At 39.0% G+C, this 20,828-nt stretch overlaps 2 protein-coding genes across 6 annotated transcripts; one reads left to right on the forward strand and one right to left on the reverse strand.

The window, feature by feature from the left end:
* Positions 1-207: 207 nt before the first annotated feature.
* traf3ip1 (TNF receptor-associated factor 3 interacting protein 1) lies at positions 208-16,890 on the reverse strand. Of its 5 annotated transcripts, none has more exons than XM_057336327.1 (17): positions 16,637-16,890; positions 15,447-15,515; positions 13,738-13,899; positions 13,045-13,173; positions 12,160-12,543; positions 11,536-11,616; positions 11,342-11,362; positions 10,146-10,169; positions 9,904-9,979; positions 9,781-9,801; positions 9,316-9,391; positions 8,802-8,888; positions 8,531-8,663; positions 8,403-8,439; positions 7,897-7,964; positions 1,739-1,962; positions 208-1,654 (listed from the first exon to the last, which is right to left on the reverse strand). In XM_057336327.1, the coding sequence occupies exons 1-17, from the start codon at positions 16,757-16,759 to the stop codon at positions 1,489-1,491; spliced, it is 1,881 nt and encodes a 626-aa protein (XP_057192310.1). In that variant the 5' UTR covers positions 16,760-16,890; the 3' UTR covers positions 208-1,488. The 5 variants fall into 5 exon arrangements, with proteins under 5 accessions (XP_057192310.1, XP_057192309.1, XP_057192311.1 ...); XM_057336326.1 differs by having other exon boundaries at positions 8,802-8,891; XM_057336328.1 differs by lacking the exon at positions 11,342-11,362 and having other exon boundaries at positions 8,802-8,891.
* An 851-nt stretch (positions 16,891-17,741) lies between these two features.
* On the forward strand, positions 17,742-20,419 carry agr1 (anterior gradient 1). The gene is made up of 8 exons (XM_057336332.1): positions 17,742-17,840; positions 18,516-18,638; positions 18,778-18,841; positions 18,922-18,974; positions 19,245-19,321; positions 19,435-19,498; positions 19,789-19,872; positions 20,100-20,419. The coding sequence occupies exons 2-8, from the start codon at positions 18,539-18,541 to the stop codon at positions 20,165-20,167; spliced, it is 510 nt and encodes a 169-aa protein (XP_057192315.1). The 5' UTR covers positions 17,742-17,840; positions 18,516-18,538; the 3' UTR covers positions 20,168-20,419.
* The last annotated feature ends 409 nt before the right edge of the window (positions 20,420-20,828 follow it).

The following is a 20,828-nucleotide window of genomic DNA, read 5'->3' on the forward strand; positions in this document are numbered from 1 at the left end:
CAAAATAATATATTTTAAAGAATGTAGGAAAGCAAAAAGTTCTGGAGGCCAAAAACTGTTTGGTTACAAGCATTCTTCCAGATTCAGATTTGGAACAACACGAGGGTAAGTAAATGAAGACAGATCTTTTGGGGCTAAACTGTCCCTTTAAGGTTCATATTTATCATAGCATACTACCATACTAAATCAGCACACATCGTTAAACGACACGTTTAACAGAAATGTACCTGTTTATTACACTTCACTACAAAATTAATATTCATTTGTGAACTATAATACAAACATATACACAAGCATGTACATCAGAAAGTATGGGTGTGGTAAAACTGTTAACAGGCTCTTTTAAAAAATCAATGGAAAAGACATTTCGAAGAAGTAGATTTACTTAAAAATGTTGCGTCATGGTGTACGGCTAATAATACTGATGTCATCGTCATTTAATATAATCTGTATATTAAAGTCTGCTTCTACAAATCACTAGATGTTATTGCTGTGTGGATTTTAAATGGTCCTAAAACCATCTAACGTCACCACAGTATAATGTAACAAGATAAACATGAATTTCTGAAACGTTGTGCTTGATCATTTAGCTGATCAACTTTGGACAGATTGGACCCTTTATTGCTTCATCTTACAGTTTGCCCACATTTTTTAAGCTAAACAAAATAGACTTTTTTACAAATGTTATAATTGCTTTATGGATCTCAGTTCGAAGTGTAAAACAAGCAAATGGCAAAATGACCATCACTTACAGTAATGACAATATATGATGCTGTAAAAGGTCTAGAAAGCGTTTCATTTAGCACGTGTGCATTGTCCAGAATGAAACAGCAGTACTTCTTCAACATTGACATAATTTGATTTGATCAAGTTACATTTGTTGATGCGTGTTAAATTTAGTTAAAATACATCTCATCTCTTCTTTGATCGCTACTTTTTTTCCAATGTGTACAGGTAAATATTTAACATTAAAGTCTCATTTAACAAAGTGCAGATGTGCTTGTGTGGTGTCTCCATATTTTGGCAATTATGTATGTTCATCTGCCCTGTTCTATTGCTTACCAAATGCTTTACACCAGAAACATGCTGACATATTGCCAACGTTCATTTTGGAGACAAAACCTGGATGAAATAAACATGAAAATGAAAAAAAATAAACCAGCTGTTTTCCTAAGTGAACATGAAGACAAATTACAAGCCCCGTTACAAAATACAGGACACGTCAATATGGTGACCACACAGATTTATCTCTAAAGCGGGAAGTGCAAATCTACTGCAGAGGTTTGGGTTTGTTCTCAGAGAACCGGACGAGAATCCCAGTTAACCATCACTAACAGATACGGGGTCTTGCAGAAGGCACCTTTCATGGAACGGGTTTGAAAACGGTGACACATGACCGCACCTTTTGAAAATTCTCCAGTGCCTGCATCAAGTCATCTCAGGAGATCTTCTCAGTGCTTTGGATTTCATTTGGGGTGCTGATTATATTCACGTCTGCGAGGAAAAGCTTATGTTGGAGACCATCTTCTGGATCTTCTCCTCGTTTTTTAGGATGTTGGACTTGACTGAGCAGATCTTGTCTTGCTGGTCCCTGATCAACTGCTCCAGTTCAGTAAGTTCGGCTTTCAGAGGTTCCACAACGCTGTCTGTGATTCTGTGATGCAGATAAAACATTGGGTAAATATTTGGATGCATTGAAGAAAATGTGCGATCACACTTGACTAAATGTCTCATATACCTTTGTTCCTGTAGCAGAGCCTGTGTGTTTTCTTTGCTCTCCTTGTGCCAAGTCTGCAGTTCGTTCTGCATGGAGTCCATGTCCTCTTGGATGTAGTCCATGATCTTACCCAGGGGCAGAGCGCTGCGGCACACCGTCTGAATAGACGACTGCAAGCGCTCGATCTCCTTCGCCACCAGTTCCCGTTCCTTCTTACGAGATGCCTCAGACACCAGCATCCGGTCCTGCAGCAAAGAGGAACCGCAAGGAAACGGTCAGCCATCGAGGGGCTCTAGAAACCGCTGGAGCCTCACACAAGTGTAAAGGTGGCGTCCCACCGGCCGTGTCGAAAGAACTTGCTAAAATCTCACCCTCTTCTGTCTGTGGTTTGTCACGCTGGTGGCTAAATGATATGCAATGGATGCCTTTTATAAAATAAGAAAAGTACCTCACAAACAACTGTAATATACTGAAACATTTGGATCATATGGACCATGTACGATACAATTAATAACAAACTCTTGTACATCCACTTTCATATTTTATTCATAAAAAAACTTTAGGAGGAGCCCAGAAATGCTCAGTTAAACACCAATTAGTCATTTCTGCCCTTCATGACTAAAAATGACACAAATGCTAGTGGGACTCCACCCCAGAACAGAGGATTTCAGATGAATGCTCTAAATGATGTTAAAGGAAATCTATACCAACTAACAGTATAGTTTTTAAAAAACACCAGCATTTAGTGGTTTTCAATGTCAAGGCTCGAAATGTTTAGAATTTCAAGGCAGGAATTATACAAACCTTGCAATGTATATAAAGATCAAAACGAAAGAGACATGGGATCGCGGTTCGTGAAGGCCACCTCTGCGTGCTGTGTGGTTGGGGGGTCCCGCTCTGCTCCAGTCACCCTTCAGTCCGGCACAAGAGGGCCCCCCCTGGCACACGGGCCCACATCTGTTTACTCAGCTGGGGCCACAGGCTGTGTGTGGCACTAGGCCAAACGGGTCTTATTCGTACTCCCTACATCCCCGCTCAGACACACGCTCGCACACCCTCGCGTTAGACGTGACTCTGTTTATTTTAGTAACAGGCTGTGGCAGTGAAGTTATTTTACAACAGTATTCGGTAACACTTACTTCACATTTACCTCTTTTCAAGCTTAACTCCTCAACCAATTCATGTCATTCTGTGCACAAACACCAACACTTCCTTTCTAAGGTAAGAGATGTCAAACCAGAGCAACCAGAACCTTTTTTATTACCTGAAAATAAAATTCCCTCATGATTTAATCATCCTCTTTTCATCCCAGATGTATATGACTCCCTTTCTTCAGTTAAAGTCACTGAACAGGAAGTTGCGATTTTTTACTTCGTATTTTGATGCATTTCCGAGTGAAATGGAACTTCGAACGAGAAAAATAGTGGGCGTGGCTTTCGTCTTTCTTTGCGATGTGATTGGATGTATAAAAACAGCCGTTGCATTTTGAAATGGAACTGGCAGCAGGCTGACAGTTGAAGGGGAGGAGTTAACGGATGCTCCGCCCAAGCCATTTAGCAAGATGGATAGTCACTACAGGACAGTGCATTTTCAGATTTTAACTGAAGATTATGAGGGCACACACATTTTAAAAAGAGAATGACCCACATTGATAAACTATTAACAATAAACGCTGCAATATTTCATGAAAAAATAGGCATTGTCATTTTTAATTTCACTGGGACTTTAAACACAAACAAATTATTTTATATTAAAATGACGCCACGTTATGTTCTTACACGAGACTCACATTACCCAAAGCACATTATCCATCATTAAAATAACCCAAACGACTCAAGATTGTTAATAAATGTCTTAAGGCAAAACAATACATTTGTAAGAAAAAAATATTAGTTGTTATGTCAATAACTTAAAATCTCATTGTCATGCATGTCTCGCGACAAATAACGAATATGACAACTACTCTCCAGATGCACAATCATAATGCCAATAGCATTATGAAAAAATATATTTTTCCAGTGAATTAATCCTTTTAATATTCACAATATTTTTTAAGCCAGTTCAGAACAAATACAAAATGATTGCGATATACACATACTCACATAGAATATTGTCAAATGCTAAAAAAAGGCACTGCATGTATATACGTGTGTGTTCTGTGTGTATGTTATATCTACCAGCCCTAGTTAGATATACAGTAGGTCAAACGCCATAAAGAAGAAAAACGAGAAATCTATAAATATTTTCCTAAAGAGCCAGTCTCTAATCATCTGTGTTTTGAAAGCAAAGTTTATTGTTATAACTTTACCAAGTTCGGTAACTATATTACGAACACATCAAAGGTTAACTATGCCGCTTTGCTCTCAGAATATAACAAAACAGTTGAGAAGAAAGAGTAAATTCATTTTTTTCTCCCTCTCAGTGGTTTACAACTGTGCTCGGATTGAAACGTCTAACAGTTAACTGCAATGTGGGTGGTTTCCTCGGCCCCTTAACACCCCCTCTACACAAACACCGGCCAGCACATTCGGCCCACCGTCCGTGGAGCGCGAAGGCCGGGCCAGATTCGCTCTGTTTGCCGTCCTCCTGCGCCTCAGCCGTTCGTCAAAAACAAAAAAACGACTGCCTTCTGTCTCATAGGACATAAATCGATCGTTTATAGAGGCTCTCATTTTCCTTTCTCTTCAGACGGACCCAAGAAAAATATTTGTTTTGTGCGTGTTTTTCCCATTATCTCAGACGGTGACAGAAACGGGACGTGGTGTGCCCGAGGCAGGTGGCTTTCAGAGACCCTGAGTTCTGAACGCACCGGGCTGGAGTCAGGACCGCAGCCTCTCGCGCCAGGACGCTTCATTACCCCTCAGCTGCCAGCCTAATTTGCTTCATGAAGAAATGCATGAAGAATGTATGATTCATAGAGTGCTGCTGAAGAGAAAGGAAAGAATCTGAACTCTGACAGAGAAAAATCACAGCTCCTGAAGGAAAGCCCTTACGGTCTCCGGCCGGCGATAAACTCGAGAAAAGTTCACTTTGCTGTCGGGACGCAAGGTGACGGTTTTGTGGAGCTGAAACATGAATTCAAATGTGACATTAGATCATTTAGGCTACAAAGAAAAGCTTTTCCTTTTCCTTTCATTAATTCATTGGAAGGACTTTCAGGGTAAGTGTGTCATTTTGGCACCAATTTTGACAGAAAATAAAAATTCAGCCAAAAAGTCATTCCATCGGTCAAGGCCTTTAAACAGATAGCAAATGCCCTTAAGATCTGTCTTTGTGCATTTAGAAAGATCTAACATGGACACAAGAACTGAATCCTTGATAGTAACATCACTGATTCTGATTGTCCATTTAAAGGCACAGTTCACCCCCAAAAAAGTTTCACCCTCATGTCGTTCAAAACATATGACTGCGTGTTCTGTGAAACACAAGTATTGTCCCAGAGGTTTTGTGTCCATACAATGGAAGTCAATGGGGGTCAATGTTGTTTAGTCACCAACGTTCTTCAAAATATCTTCTTTTGTGTTCTGCAGGAGAAAAAGTCATCCAGATTTGGAATGACATGAGGGTGAGTAAATGTTGACAGCATTTTAATTAATGGGTGAACTATCCCTTTCAAGAACAATTCTTCTTTTTTGACTATTTCATTTTGATGTTTGTGATTGGTAATATTGTCAGTGTCCATTATAATAACTGTGTTATTTAAACTACATCGCAACAGAATCAAACACTGATAGTTTAGACAGACATGGAGGGACTGGGGTCGCTGCCCCTGCTGTTTATTTGCTACTGGTATAGAGCTCCATGGTGGGCCTTTGGAGCTCATAACGGGACAAGATTAATTGTTTAGCAATGTTTAAGGGTTTCCTCCATGGGGAAAACGTGGGCCCCGTCCAGCAACATCATAAAAATAGCTAGGATGAAATGAAGTGCAAAAAGGGGGTCATGTACACAGGATGGAAGGGTCAGTTTGGCCCCACAAAGGTCAGCGCTGGGATCTCTGCTCTTTATTTGCGTGCAAATAGAATAGCCACAGAACTAAACAACAACAGTATTGTGTGTGTGACAGTTCGACTTATGAGAACCAGGCAGCGGTTAAGACAGACAGACTAAAACATAACCAATTATGCTATCGTACTTCAGAGACTCAATCAGGTCCGTGCGGTATTTCACTGTAACCCCGAGGTCGTTCCGTAGGGATGTCAATCGTCTCTCTGTGAGGGCATGAAACGTTTGGAGGAATGCAACGAGAGTCATTTCCTTTACATTTCCAACAAAAAGGTAGATGTTTACAAAGACACGGGCCTAAAGGGATGACTATTTATTTTCCTGCCTGTTCTGCAGAGAGCGAGCTGGCGTGGCGTTCACTCAACGGCAATCCATTTGTGTGCCACAGGGTTTATTTATACATCGCAAACCTTCATCAAGGCTAATTTGATGGCAAAAAAGAGGGAAAAGGAAAGAGGAAAAAATGCTTATGAAAACGCAGCTGCTGTCAGGGGCCAGTACTCTCAAAACAAAAAGACGACCTACAAGAAGTATCTTACAATAATATACACGTGATCTGGAGGGTCGCCGCAGAGGTCAGCTGTGAATCGTATGGCAAATTCTTCGGTAAAATGCACAGTGATGGAAAATGGGGCTTCGTAACACACCGCGCCGGCCCATCCCTACAGTAAAATGACAAAATAATGGTCTAATAAATGAAGTTCTGTTGACCCCGCCGAGGTAAATCTTTACTTACGAAGCAGAACAGAAAAGCCATGCTAATAAACCCTGCGGAAAGAGTCATTGCTGTTTCACTCTCGAAATTACCAACAGTCAAAACTTGAAGTTCTGCGGTCGGTCCAAAGAGTAGAAGTCATATAGTTGATGCGGGGATCCTGGAGAGATCTGAGCCTGAAAGCTCATATTTGCGAGGGTGAGTTATTAGCGCTGTAACATTAGACCTGTCAGGACAGGGATAAGGAAGCTCAATATTTACATTTTTAACCCTGGATGTTACACTGTGATTACAGGAGAGCGGACGCTTTATTACGTTGACCTTTGCCCTCTTTCAAGTCAGGAAGGAAGTCATTACAGGTTTTTTTGCACAGCTGACTTGACAGAGGAGGTGCGGTGTGCCAGTGAACATGTCGACCCTTGTTAGCTCTCGCGTGCCATGAACGAAACGCCCATTTCATGCCCCACAATAAAGGATGAGAACTGAAAGAGCTGATGAGCTTGAATGAACTCAATTAGAAGGCCGCTCCACTTAGCTCTCAAGTTCCAGTCTGCGTCTGATGGGGAAATCTAATTTGATTATTTGGGATAGAAAGGAAATCCAGACTGATTGTTTTGAAATCAAGAATATTGGGGGAGAAACACCCGCAGTGGACGCCAGCTGGGAGCAGCTCGCTATTTCGGGCTTGCTGTGTGAGCTTATGCCTAATCTCCAACCGGGTTTGGGAATCGATTATTAAATCGAGATTCACCGTTTTCAAATACAAATAAATTGACAGCACCTAAAACGGCATCTATCAGGGCTACAGCCACCATCAGACAGAGGTCGGCACGCATAACCTGCACAACCCAGCATAACACACCCTTTCTATCTGAATACGGACATGTCACCGGATGGCTTCAAAACTCAAATGACAGTTTAAATACTGAAAATCACTAAATATGCATAATTGCGATATTTATGTAATGTCGATATATCTTGCAGCCCTACTTTAGACGTTAAACTAGTTTAAAAAAACGTTGCTGCTTTTTAATTTGTAACATCCAACAAATATTACAAACAGCCCACGGGGACACAAAAATAAAGATCTAATCGGCCAACACAGTGCATTTGTTTTGCCATAACCGTTTAAGCTCCACTAAGCAGAATAACACTTCTATTGCTCTCAGGGACCGCTATTACATTTCTCCAGTCCATTTGCTAAGCTGCTTTGCACTCAACTGACTTTGCACTGGGTCAACCTTTGGAATAAAAAGCACAGACCACCACATCTCTGAGGTATTGTTTACAACAAAAAATAGTGTTTATACCCTTGATGAAGAGATTTTGAAATGTGTTTACTAGTGTTTTTGGAATCCTGTTGTGAAACAACTTGGAGGGTGAGGGTAGGATGTAACAGTGCTGCCACCTAGTGGTTAGAATTGTAAATCCACAGTCTTATGATGTGATTATGTCATACCTGTTCCTTTGACTTTGGAGATGATTCATAATCTTTCTTGGTCTCCAGGATTTTTTTCACAAGTCCACCTATGAACCAATAAAAGTCATTCATTTCAATGACCAAACACTCCATCAAGCTCTCAAACGCTCTAGAATAGTCACCAGAAATTTGTCATCATTGATTTATAGTCCCGTTGTTCTAAACCGGCAAGACTTTTTTGTATAGCAGTGACACAGTGTATATGACAGTAAATGGGGAAAGATGCTGTCACACTCCATTAAAGAATCATAAAGGTAGTGCATGCGATTCATGTATTATATTTCAAGTATTCTGAAGTCACATGATAGCTTTGTGTGAGGAACAAACTGAAAAATATACTTTTATATACATGATTCTTTCGACAGCATATGTATATGTAAGAACACATCAAATGTTCTGCTAAACTGTTTTGGTCCTTTAAAAGAAAAAAGACGAGTTTGAAAATGTGGATGAAAACACTCCTTTAATGTCAATACATGACTTACCGTGTTTGTCGGCCCCTTTCAGTTCAAGTGAATTATGCTGAAATAAAGAATGGGTCAGTTAGTCTAAAACCGTCCAGTGTTATTCCGAAAACAGTATTAATGTGCAGAAGACAGAGCAGACACACTACCTCCATCTCTGGTACGTCAGGTGGAGGCGGGGCTGCTTCCTCCACCACAAACTGTCCATCTTCATCATCCTCATCTTCAGAAAGCTTCTTCCCATCCATAATGACTGCTGTGTGGGTCTTGCCACTGCCCATCCTGAGAAAAACATTTCTGCTTAAACATTAACAGGTCTCTTACTTCTTCAGTCTACCACAAACACACACTTACCTAAGGTAAAATCACAATTCGCTTTAATATATAGTTAAATAAGGTGGACAAAGCGAAATCTCTCACCTCTCTGCTGGGGTCACATCAGCATGGCTTTCTTGTCGATTCACGCGGGGGGCCGCCGGACGGGCGCTGCTGGGACGCGCATTTCTTCTACTTACAAAAACATTCAAGCAAATAAACAAAACATGAACACACATTCACACGTTTGGTAATGTGACTTTGTGCGTGGGCAGTTTTAAGAAACAGCAAGTTTCTACATGGGTAAACGCTTACAAAAACAGTGTTTGGACAAGCGCAATGGTCGAGCTGACAGTGATATCTTGTGGTTTGATCTTGCGGTGCAGTGAAAGTGGAGGATTTGCATGAGCACGTTTCACTGCCAAGCAATTTCTCAAGGGGGCTTATATGATACACTCCATCCAGCCACAAACACAACACCGCATTATCACATTCTGAAATCGAGCAAAGTTTTGAAAGAAAGCTACTTATGGATCATTACCACTTACGAAGAAAGAAAGAAAGAAAGAAAGAAAGAAAGAAAGAAAGAAAGAAAGAAAGAAAGAAAGAAAGAAAGAACCTGTGGGTTGTATGAGATGGCACGGAATCTGTCGCGTCTCCATTCTCCAATGGGTTCTCTGCTGAAGGTCTGTCCCCTTCAAAAAATTAAATAAGTAATATTAATGTAATATTTTTTATTTAGATCTTTTGAATTAAACAATGAAAACACACTGTAACTTTAGGATCTTATAACATATTGCCCAGTCCATAAAGAACATTTATTAAAACAAAGCTGCAAAAACATTATTCATTTAAACACATGAACGACATCTAAATATCAACAACACCTGTACAGTTAACAAAATAATAAGGATAAAAAAGAATGGACACCTAAAAACTGGAAGAACTACCCAAAGTAAGAAGTGTAGTTTCCAGATAGGTCCCTTAAAAGTCTACATGACTATAATTTTGTACGCTGACTAAAAAGCAACAACTTTGATGAGAACACACCAGTACCAGAGCTCATAAAAGAAATATTACTCACCTCCTTCATTGTCAGACTCATCTGAAAAAAATAGAACACAATCCATATCATTTCAGATACAAATGGGCTTGATTCATTTTCGTGCACTGTATGTCAAAAAGATCTGTAAATCTGTTTCTGTACCTCGAGCGCCTGTTGTGGGCCACCGCCTCTGTCCTTTAGCCGACGAGGGCCTTGGGATCCGGAGAGGACTTTCGGCCTGAGAGTAAAGAGGAAAAAAATGAATTGTTTAATCACTATGAGGTCCTGTGCACTGAAGAGTCCTTTTTAAAACCCTGAGACACAAACATACTGCAGGGCTGTTGCAGACAGACAGAGATGGACTATAAGAAAATGAAACTACAACTGGGACAAACAGACATTACCTGAATTTCAGAGAGATCTGTGGGCTAAATAAAGACAGGAGAGAAGGACGCAATGAAGAGGGCTATTATAAACACTTATAAAGCAACACAAAACACTTTTCTCATCTACGCTTGCTTAAAGGAACCACACCAATAGCCAAACTGCAAAAGCTCACTATTGTCAAAAAGAAAAGAGAGATTTTCTACAGGAGCTGTAAACTCACATAAACACAGTTAACTACAGAAATGACACACAAAACAAGTTAGACAGATTAAAACTGAAGCCACAAATCAACGAAGCCAAAAATCAATATTAGGTCCAAGTTAGCCGGCAAGCCCAAACCTTAAATATTACAATTATGAGATTAACTTGTCTTGTACTGTTTGTGCTATGGACATAAATTACATCTTAAACTGTGACTTAACAAATAATTTTGTTATCAAACTGGCAGAAATACCAGGGATACCTAATATCTAGGAACTAGAATTAAAGGAGTAGTCCATGTGTCATCATTTACACGCGCTCTTGTCATTTCAAACCAGTATGACTTTCTTTCTTCTGCAGAACACAAAAGAAGATATTTTGAAAAATGTTGGTAACAGAACATCACAGCCCCCCCATTCAATTCTATTGTAACCAATGCAAGTGAATGGGGATGCTGTAAACAACATTCTTCAAAATATCTTCTTTTGTGTTCTGCAGAAGAAAGAAAGTCATACAGGATTAAAATGACAAGAGGGTGAGTAAATGATGACAGAATTTTCATTTTGAAGGTGAACTACTCCTTCAAATATTAAAAAATGAAAATGAAATATTTGGTGGAAGGCACTTTTGACGTGAACTAGCAAACACCCATAAAACCCTAGCGACCGCACAGAAGCAGTTAAGAACAATACCCAGGCTACTAACATAGTATTTGCCTGTGTTTTTATTTCAAGTCCTTCTGATTTTCACTTTCACTTCTACAATTTCACTCATACTCAAATATTATGTTGCAGTTGCTTATAATGTCACTGGCCCTATTACTAACCCAACAAAGCTTTTTTACTCCCATTTTGCACCTGACCACTGTTCGTTCTGGACCTTCCTTGCAGCTGAGACAACCTCCACCTCAAAACCATCCTTGCACAACCAGAACGGCTAATATGCACCGCAGCTATTATTCTAAAGCGAAGCAAAGCAGCCTCACAAATTACAGCAGGGGCCAGACTCGTACCTCCAGTTCACCGCCCTCAGCCTCAGGTTTGAAAAACAAAAGACGAGAAGAAAGAACTTTGAGGAATGCCCCGTCAAAGTGTTTTGTTGACAGAAGCATGTGGTTTGAATGCGCTCCACCCATCCATACATACTGCATGTGAAAGGAGTAAACGGACAGGCTGCACGGGGTTGTGGGTGAGAGATCAAACTTACCTCCTCCGGTTGAGCTTCAAGGGTTTTACTGGCTTCTTCTGTGTGAGGCTTTGACTTGCTGGTCTTCTCTGCTGTCCTGATCTACAGAGAAAGTAAAATTATAATCCATACTGTATACTGATGTTACAGAGTGGATCTGGATGACACACGTAGTGCGAAGGTAGAAATAAGTCAGTTTTGATCATGTTTATGTGCTCAAATGTGTTGGCAAGACTATCCGTGGGCAGTGATTTACTGATGAAAGAGATGAATAAACATGGGAAAATACAGAGCAGGACATGTCCCTGACAGGTTAAAACAAGGATCCATAAGGGGTGTTGTTGCTTACCGAACAAGGTCGCATCTTGTCACAGAATTTAACAGGTGTACATACAGTATAGCAACTACTTGACAGGAATTTGAATCGGGCAAATCTAATCAAATTTGATAGCTGGAACTCTGTTTAAACTGTTATTTTTATTGTTTTGTATCTTAATGTTAGGCTATTCTTGCATCAATCAAGTTTCAAATGAAAGAAAAACCTTATAAAATGAAATGCAACCCTTCATTAATAAAGTATTCAAATTTAATAGATCAAAAATAGGCTCATACTTTAGGCATAAAGGGCAAACAGAGATGTCAGACCTTTACATCAGCTCTGCCCTTCTGCTTTTCTTCCGTCTCTCCATTTCGTTCTTTCTCTTTTTCCCTCTCCCGCCGTTTATCACGCTCTCTGTCTTTATGAGATTCCCTTTTCTTGTCCTTTTCTTTCTCTCTCTCTCTGTCCTTCTCCCTGTTGCGTTCTTTCTCCTTCTCCCACTCTTTCTCTCTGGTCTTGTCTTTCTCCCGATCTCGGCTCTTGTCCTTGTCTCGGTCTCTGTCTTTCGTCCGGTCTCTTTCACGTCCCTTGTCTGGCTTCTCTGCCTCCCGCCGTCGCTCTTTGTCGTCCCTTCTGCTCTCTTGATCTTTCGCTTGATCTGGTTGTTTTTGCTCTCTGCTTCCGCTGCTCTCCTTGATCCCCTTCTTCTCCTGGACAAAACAGAGATGACATCATCAACCTTCACTTTCATAACAATAAACACAACAGGCAAGAGACAATGTACAGTCTTCCCGACCATTCTGATGCTTCTGTGTGGATGAGTCACATATCACAATACTGATAAAATCTTAAATGTCCCAAGTTAATACATTGCACAAATTTTAAGACCATTTAAAATGAGTTTACAATTTACTATTTATAGGTACACTTTTAAAAAAAGAAAGAAAGGTTCCTTGTGGCAAAAAAAAGGTTCTTCAAATGATAAAAGGTAAGCAAGAGATGGTGCTTTAAAGAACCTTTGACTGGTTCTTTGTGGAACTAGAAATGGTTCTAGGCATCGCTGTGAATTCTACTGAAATATTTTGCTGTCATTACTGACAAAGGAAGCCCAGGGGTAAGAGCTGAGGATTGAATATTGATTTGAGAGTTGAGACAGAACAGAAAAGTCTGGTTTGACAGCAACTTTCACTGCAGAATGAAGCAGGTCTCACCTCTCGATCTCTGTGGAGTTCCCTGCCCTCTCTGTTCTCTTTGTCCTGGGACCTGGAGGTGCTGGGCTTCCCCTTCAGGTCCAACTTTTCTCCTCCCAACACTCGCTGAACAGCCTCATCGCTGGAGAGCTTAAAAACAGACAATACATTCTGTTTTTGAACAATTTTGCCAATTTTGCATAATGCATCAACATACAGCTATTCTGAATTGTAATGTTGGGATGAACTACTTCTTCAACAACACAACCAACCTCAAATGAAGCTTTCTATATAAAGCTTTTTACAATCTCCCTAAAGCAAAGGTAAAAAGGCCAAATGTTTCCAGACCTTGGGTCATCCATGTAATCTTTGTAGTCCAAAACATTAAACATTTAGTATCACCACTGTAACGTTTTTATGTCTTTTTATGTCTTAAAATATCCCAGCGTGCCACAAAGCCGTCATTCAGCCCAATGTTCACACCTGTAATTGGCCCGGCAAGCATCGCTGGGCTCGCTTGATAATTCCTCTGACGCTTTTCTGTTACTTCTTAACCTTCAGAAAAGCTCAAGGGTGCAATTACAGGAGCATGTGTATAAATTAGCCCTTGCACGGACAGCATTAGTCTTGAGTCATTCGCTGGTTAAATGGCTTTGAGCGAGTCGTACAGGACAGGAGTTCAGTAACCCTGTGCTCTTTAATCGCAGGACTGACCTTGTTGAGACAGCACTTAGCGATGGCTTGCAAGAGTTCGTTGGTCTTCTCTGGTTCATGCCCGGCTATGATTCGAGCAGGCTTAGCGGTCAAGGGCTCTCCGCTGACCAGCATCACCACGTCAATGGCCTTTTGGAGAAAGGCTATTTTTGAGTCTTTATCCTGCAGGACACAAAGAAAGTTTGAAGAGTTGTGCCACGACTAACCACAGCAAAATATACATAACATACGAAATTCTCCATTCAACATTTAATTTACAAAAACATGTTTTTCCCCCCAAAGCAACCTACAGTCCATTCAAAGCATATGATTTACAAGTTTATGTGTCACCTTGTTTTCATGCTACCAGTTCAGCTAGAGTTTATGCCCAATTGCTCTGATTTGTACACAATATAAAACTACGTTCATATATCATCAACAGCAGCTTAATGATGCATCCATTCCATGAAACCTTTTTTGTTTCCGTTTCTGCTTTGCTGCTTTTAATGAAGTCCAACTGTCCATGTTGCCATTTAACGCTTTTTTTTATTCTTGGTGAGGTAATAATGAGCTCCCACAGGCAAAACAACCTGAGTGCCAATGTGAGCTGATGTGACTTTACACACTCAGCAGTGTTTAATATCCATCTACCAGCAACAGAATGTGTAGTTACAAGATGTTTTCATAACTAAGGTTAATCATTGCAAGTGTGACTCAAACAAAAACATGTCGAGGCCATTTAATTTTTCCACATAATTTTTTACATTTTACATCTAGGTGTTTGACATTTTTATATCTCAAAGCTAATTCACATACCCATAAAACAGTAATTGTTATTGTATTACAATACAAATGCAGTTATTCTTCATAATGTATTATAATAAAAATACCGAACGTGAATTGGTTTGCAATACATAAATGAAAAAATGTCAAAGCCGCTGCAAAAAACGGCACAAACACCAAAATATTTTGGCAAACCCAAACAAACTCTCAGTCAAGCATACTGTATGTGGTGAAGCGTTGGTCTCACTGCTTCACACAGGTGTGGGGAGGTCATGTATTATGCATGCTAGAACATCAAAGGCTAAGGTTCTTTGAGACTGGCCAGCATCTGAAGGATGATCAGGTGCATCCTCCTCACTTTACCCACACAGGGCTGTGGTAGTAGTTACCTGCTTCTTTTACAGGGTCAAGATGACACTGATCCGAGGAAAGCACTATAAGCGTTTAACTGGGAGATTTATCACACCCCACCTCTTAGTGAGATGTGGGACATTGGCACGCTAACTGGAGTGTTGAGTTACACTTGTGTGCATATGTTATTAATGTCGGCACAAACACAGGCAAGAATCTTACTAACATGTTAAATATCTCAAGTCACGATAAGGATGGTCAACTACAACATCATTTACCACTGATTCTGAGGCAGTACTATAAAAAACAAATATAGCACTCAGAAAAATGTTATTCTATATTAAAGACAAAACAAAGACATTACTAGTAGGCCTATAAAAGGACTTTTTCTATAAGGACCGATTGTCCCTGACATGCTAAAATTCTTACAACAGTCAAGTGCAATTCAGCAAGTAAAAGTGAGTTATTTACCAAATAATTATCAGTTTTAGATGTACTGTTTATTTAAGAAACAAACTTAATGCATCCTCCCCAATAGGCATCAATATGAAAAAGCCAACAAAATCTTTATGACAAACAGTTTGGAGGAGATTTACCTTCACGTTATCGGACTTCATCTCTGCTTCTCCATAAAGGCCTTTCATAAAGCCTGTGGTACGAATTACCTGAAAGAAATTGGAAAACATGATTTACAGCCAACTAACAGTGTTTTCACAAACACAAATGGTTTGCATTAATGACACAATCAATTCTGAAATCATTTACAATAAAGTAGATTTGACCTGTATTATATATACTGTATAATCTAAGCTAGAAGACCAAAACAGGTAGTTGACAATTCAGTTGTATAGTACAAAAGCCACTACACATAATCAAAAAATGACTTTACTATAAACACTACTGATAATGACTAGTAACTAGACATGTCTATTGAAAAAGCCAGTAAAGAGTGTAAATAAGTGAACTTAAATGTTGGATAAAAAATTGGATAAAAGCGTCTGCTAAATGACTGAATGTAAAATGTAAATGTAAATGTTAAATATCTAGTGGGTCATTAAAGTACATTTATTATTTTACTGTCTTGACCCACAGTATTACATATTCATTTAACGAATTAACCACGCACTCTGAATATAATATTCTGCATGATCCTTACATGGTTTTGTATATTTCACAAATGTCTTGAATATTAGACAGGTGAAAGATTTTGCAACACAATTTTAAAAAACAGCTTTCAGATATTCTTCTGACATACATTTATCCAGTATATGTCGTTCCCATGTTATCCTGGACACCAAGATTGGAAACCCTGAAGTTTGTGTTTGCATAACCATGTGGACAGACCCATGCCTAGTAACCCGGTACTCAACGACTCAACAACAGCTGTGAAATTTAATGTGACTTTAACCCTGTAACACACATGCAGTCTTAAAGATAAAACAATCATACTGTGACACTGTGTTAAAGGTATGAACTATTTTTATTTAGTTTGCAATCCCTAGCCACCACCAATACAGCAACATCAGCTAAACCGACACTCTTTCAAACCTTTCATGTAAAGTCATGTGAAGGCTGATTGCTTCTTAATGTGAGATTGGACACATACAAACTAAAATATTACGAAATGTACTGTTTATTTCATGTCGTGTACGTTCTGAACAAGCTACGTTAGCAAGCTAGCACATTTCGATTTCTAAACCGAACTTTAAGCATCTAAAGCTGCGCATAAAGAAAGCAAGTTAATAAAAACAGCATGTATGCCATAATGACTTGTTTACTAACTCACCTCGCTGAATATATCGTGCAGGTATCGAAACGGAGGTTTACCGAGCAGTTTTTCTGTCAGAGGAGGTTTTTTGATCACTTTTCCCAACGTCTCCTGGGTCTTTTTGGCCACTGAATCGTTCATGGCAACAAACTAAACCAGTATTTAGTGTAAAAGATGTTTCTCGACTCAATAATTCTCGGTTGGTGTTATGCTAGCTGCAGATTTCCGGTCGCTAAACTCTGCTGTTGCCTTGGCGATAGCTTTCTGTCCCACAATCCTCCGCTCCGCTGATTTTGCGCATGCGCGGAGCGCAGGCGGTCGTCAGGGGCTACAAGTTACCGAGGCAACAACTAACAACAGCAGAGCATTTTGTCCAAATTTATGACACGTCTTTCTTTTGTTTCGTAATCTCTGTTTTTGTACCCAGAACAAAACTGGAATAAATTTCATTAATGTTACTTGTCACAAAAACAGGCCTATAAGAAGTCCATTGTAGAAATAACAAAAACATAAAATAGCCTAATTATTAAAAATAGGATACAGGAAATGTACATAGTTAATATACAGTTTATTTTTAATAAGCCTATGTTGTCTAACATAATAATATAAAGGAGAAGAAGAAAATATTTTATATAGACATACAAATAAAAATAGAACTTTTTGCTGCATTTATTGTGTTTATTTCTGCGTATACTGACTGCATTATGTATAGGACATTTTGTACCATTTTTCCTCTGATTTTGTGAAAAACAAAAGCATAAGTCTTCTGGTATTCGCTATATACTAGACAGAGAGATACTGTTAAAACGTGATGATAACACACGGCCGCACCCGACTTACCCTTTAATAAAGAAAATGCAGATACAGATCAGTCTAGACATTAAACATTTAGGTATCCACCTAAAACTGTCACATTTTTGAGCTTGTTGCATGGCTGCATGGATGTGATTTCCAAAATATGGAATAAAACCCTGAAGTACAAAATAGTGTCCTGAATAAAGAGAGAAACCTGCTTACATACATCACAGAAGTCCATTATTTCATGAGCTTCTGTGATTGGCTACAGAAATGAGCTGGAGTGGAATTCTGATTTTCCTGAATGCCAAACCGGTTTGGGGGATTAGAATGAGACTATAAGAGTGCCCGCCACACAGAGAATAGTTTCTGTCAGCGTAGAGGGACAGCACAGCAGGATACACCTGGTTCACCTGTTTCACACCTGGTAGGTTCTTTACTAGCAACTTCTTAATATGATTTGTTGTGCTGTCTCAAAATATATAGTCTTGATTTACTGTCAATATATGATTGTATTTTCTTATCTATCTATTGTATTTTAGTCCAAACTGGCCAGCATTAATAGTTTTTGTTTGTTTAGTTTAGTTTTTGTGTATTCCCTGAGAATCAAACCCAGAACTTTGGCGTGGCTATAGAACCATGAATGTGTGAACCGGCCTCTAGTCAATAAAATCATGACATTTTATCTATAAAGCACAGAAACAAACTGCAAAACAATTGGTACTTTTTTAATATGATGTTTGTAATGTGAATGTTGATCAGGGAAAAAAAATAGGATTAAGTTCAAAGTGTAATCTCGCTCTAAAATTGTCATGGTTGTATGAAATTATATTGTTAGATTGTGGTTCAATATTTGTGTGGTTGAACTGGTATTTAGATTTTGCAAAGTTTAAAAATTGTGAGCTTCCCAAATGAAATACTAATAAAGTCAGTTGACACTTATCACTGAGAACAATAACTCAGAAGCATGTTTGTCCTGTTTAACAACTCCGTTCATCTATTTAAGAGTATGCAATGTTATGTGGACCCACCCACAAAAACCATCTAATATGCAGAGCTTTAGTCACTTTTGCTTACGCTTTTCCTCTGGCTTTTTTCCCAGGGTGCCCAATACATACTGTCATCATGCAGAACTGGCCCGCATATGTATTATTTTTATTTCTGGCCTTCTGTGATGTCTCATCTCAAAGAAAGAAAAAGTCCACCACCCAAACTCTCTCAAGAGGTAATACTGAATTTCATCATTCAAGAATTATTTAAAATTATGCTTAAAATTAAGTACATTAAGTACATTAAAATGATAACATTGTTGTATTATGCCAAAAAAATCATTCACAATACAATGAAGTCTCTTTCTTTTTTAGGCTGGGGCGATGACATCACTTGGGTTCAGACATATGAAGAGGGATTGGACAAAATGGTAGAAAGGTACCTTCTCATTGCACTCCACTCTACCCTGTATATGTTACAGCAGATTATAAATTCACAGTATCTCTGTTTTACCGTAGTAAAAAACCTCTGATGGTCATTCATCATCTGGAAGATTGCCCACACAGTAAAGGTTTGCATTTTTATTGTTCTCCTTTTAAATATTCAACATATTCAACACATCACATTTTTTTGAACTAGTAAGAACATACAAGAACATGTCTTTCTGTCCTTAATGATGTTGTGAACTGAAAAGAGCATACAGATTTGTAACAAGATAAGGGGGAATAAATAATAAATTCATTATTTAAATGACAAAGTACAGGAACGCAGTAAAGTTGATGGAAAAGGCCACTGCATATCCGTTTATGAATCTCTCTGTGCTCTAATCCTTCTCATTTAGCTTTGAAAAAGGCTTTTACAGAACATCAGTCTATTCAACGGATGGCCAAATCAGATTTCGTCATGCTCAACTTAATGGTACCGTACTGTATTATATAGTGTAAAGTCAACAATCATTAGAGTAAAATAAAATAAAAGCAAGAATGTTTTGAGATATAAGATCTTTACCTGTGATTACCTGTGATTTTCAGCATGAGTCCAACGATCCAAACTTGGCTCCTGATGGCTTCTATGTCCCAAGGATCCTGTTTGTTGGTGAGTTTTTCTCTTTAAAACAAAATCTCAGTTTAATGACTAATCCAAATAGAAAATAATCATGGAAAAAATATCTAAATGGTCATAAAAATATGCTTTGCATTCTTATTTTTGTACTTTGGCTTTTATCCAAAGGGACTGTGCATTGTGTTCCCTGGGTATCAAACCTGTGACCTTTGCACTGCTATTACACAATATTCTACCAATTGATTTGGGGTGACCTTTATTTTGTTCTCTATTACCCACAATTCAACAACTGTCCTAACACTTCTCTAAACCCTTCCATCCAGATCCCACGATGACTGTGCGAGCTGACATTGTCGGAAAGTACGCCAACCGAATGTACACTTACGAGCCAGCCGACATGGACTTCTGTGAGTGTCTTCTATCTAATGAGCTCATCTGAGAGCCAGCGGCTCTATGGTTGTCAAGCACCGTTGGTTCAGAGCTTTCTGCGCTTGTTCATTTGTGTATTGAAGATCATCTGTAACCCATTCTATATGTGCAACTCTGCCAAAGCTGATTTTAATGCTTGATTTGAGATAAGCCATTAGTTAAACGTGCATTAATGTCCCCTGTCCACGTCTGTGTTTGATTGTAGTGGCGGAGAACATGATGAAGGCCAAGATACTTCTACAGGAGAGACACGAGGAACATGGTGATCTGTGAAGGCTGCAAAACACGATTCAAAGACGACAGCCTACCCTCATGGCAGAGAGAACAATACTTTGAATGAAACTTGTTAACAGTATGCAGGTGTTCTTTGTGTAACTAGCAATTTTCAAATTAACAAGCAACTTTGAATAAAGTCCTTTGTCAGGTTGAAAAAAGTTGGTTCTGTGTGCAATGACCTTTCAGGAATGCAGGTAACAATGAAGAGGTATGAAGACGTTTTGTGCTGAAGTAAAATATTTACAAGAACATGTTTATTTTTGCCTCTGGTTTTATTTGAACTATTAGGAACATGTATAACAACAGGTAGGCTACCAAGATTAACAGGTGTGAACTAAGTAGTTTCAATTGTACAAGGAAGAATTAAGAGGCATACTTCTGGAAAAAAGGAAGCAAAACATACAAGTATCATCGTGTGAATCATAATGAACGTAAAACTCGAGTTTTGCAATGACACAGAGTATCCACTAGATGGCACAGCACACTGTACAGAGGACACGGTCAGTTAAGATATTGGTTATTGACAAAATGGGCAATAACTAAATACAATAGGCTTTATGTTACTTCCTAATGGCCTGAGTAACATATGCAATATTAATTTAATAATTAAAAGACATTCACATATGAAATTAAAATAAACACCAAATGAACTTGGTTA

The sequence above is a fragment of the Triplophysa rosa genome, linkage group LG6 (genome assembly GCF_024868665.1).
Source record: "Triplophysa rosa linkage group LG6, Trosa_1v2, whole genome shotgun sequence".
NCBI classification, from domain to species: domain Eukaryota; kingdom Metazoa; phylum Chordata; class Actinopteri; order Cypriniformes; family Nemacheilidae; genus Triplophysa; species Triplophysa rosa.

Excerpts from the sequence above, each read along its gene's own strand:
- traf3ip1 (XM_057336326.1), bottom strand. The coding sequence starts at position 16,759 with ATGAACGATTCAGTGGCCAAAAAGACCCAGGAGACGTTGGGAAAAGTG. Across the intron at positions 15,516-16,636 it reads TGCACGATATATTCAGCGAG|GTAATTCGTACCACAGGCTT; the intron begins GTGAGTTAGTAA and ends AATTTCTTTCAG. Across the intron at positions 9,392-9,780 it reads TGAGTCTGACAATGAAGGAG|GGGACAGACCTTCAGCAGAG; the intron begins GTGAGTAATATT and ends AATTTTTTGAAG.
- agr1 (XM_057336332.1), top strand. The coding sequence starts at position 18,539 with ATGCAGAACTGGCCCGCATATGTATTATTTTTATTTCTGGCCTTCTGT. Across the intron at positions 18,975-19,244 it reads AGATTGCCCACACAGTAAAG|CTTTGAAAAAGGCTTTTACA; the intron begins GTTTGCATTTTT and ends CTTCTCATTTAG. Across the intron at positions 19,322-19,434 it reads TCGTCATGCTCAACTTAATG|CATGAGTCCAACGATCCAAA; the intron begins GTACCGTACTGT and ends TGTGATTTTCAG.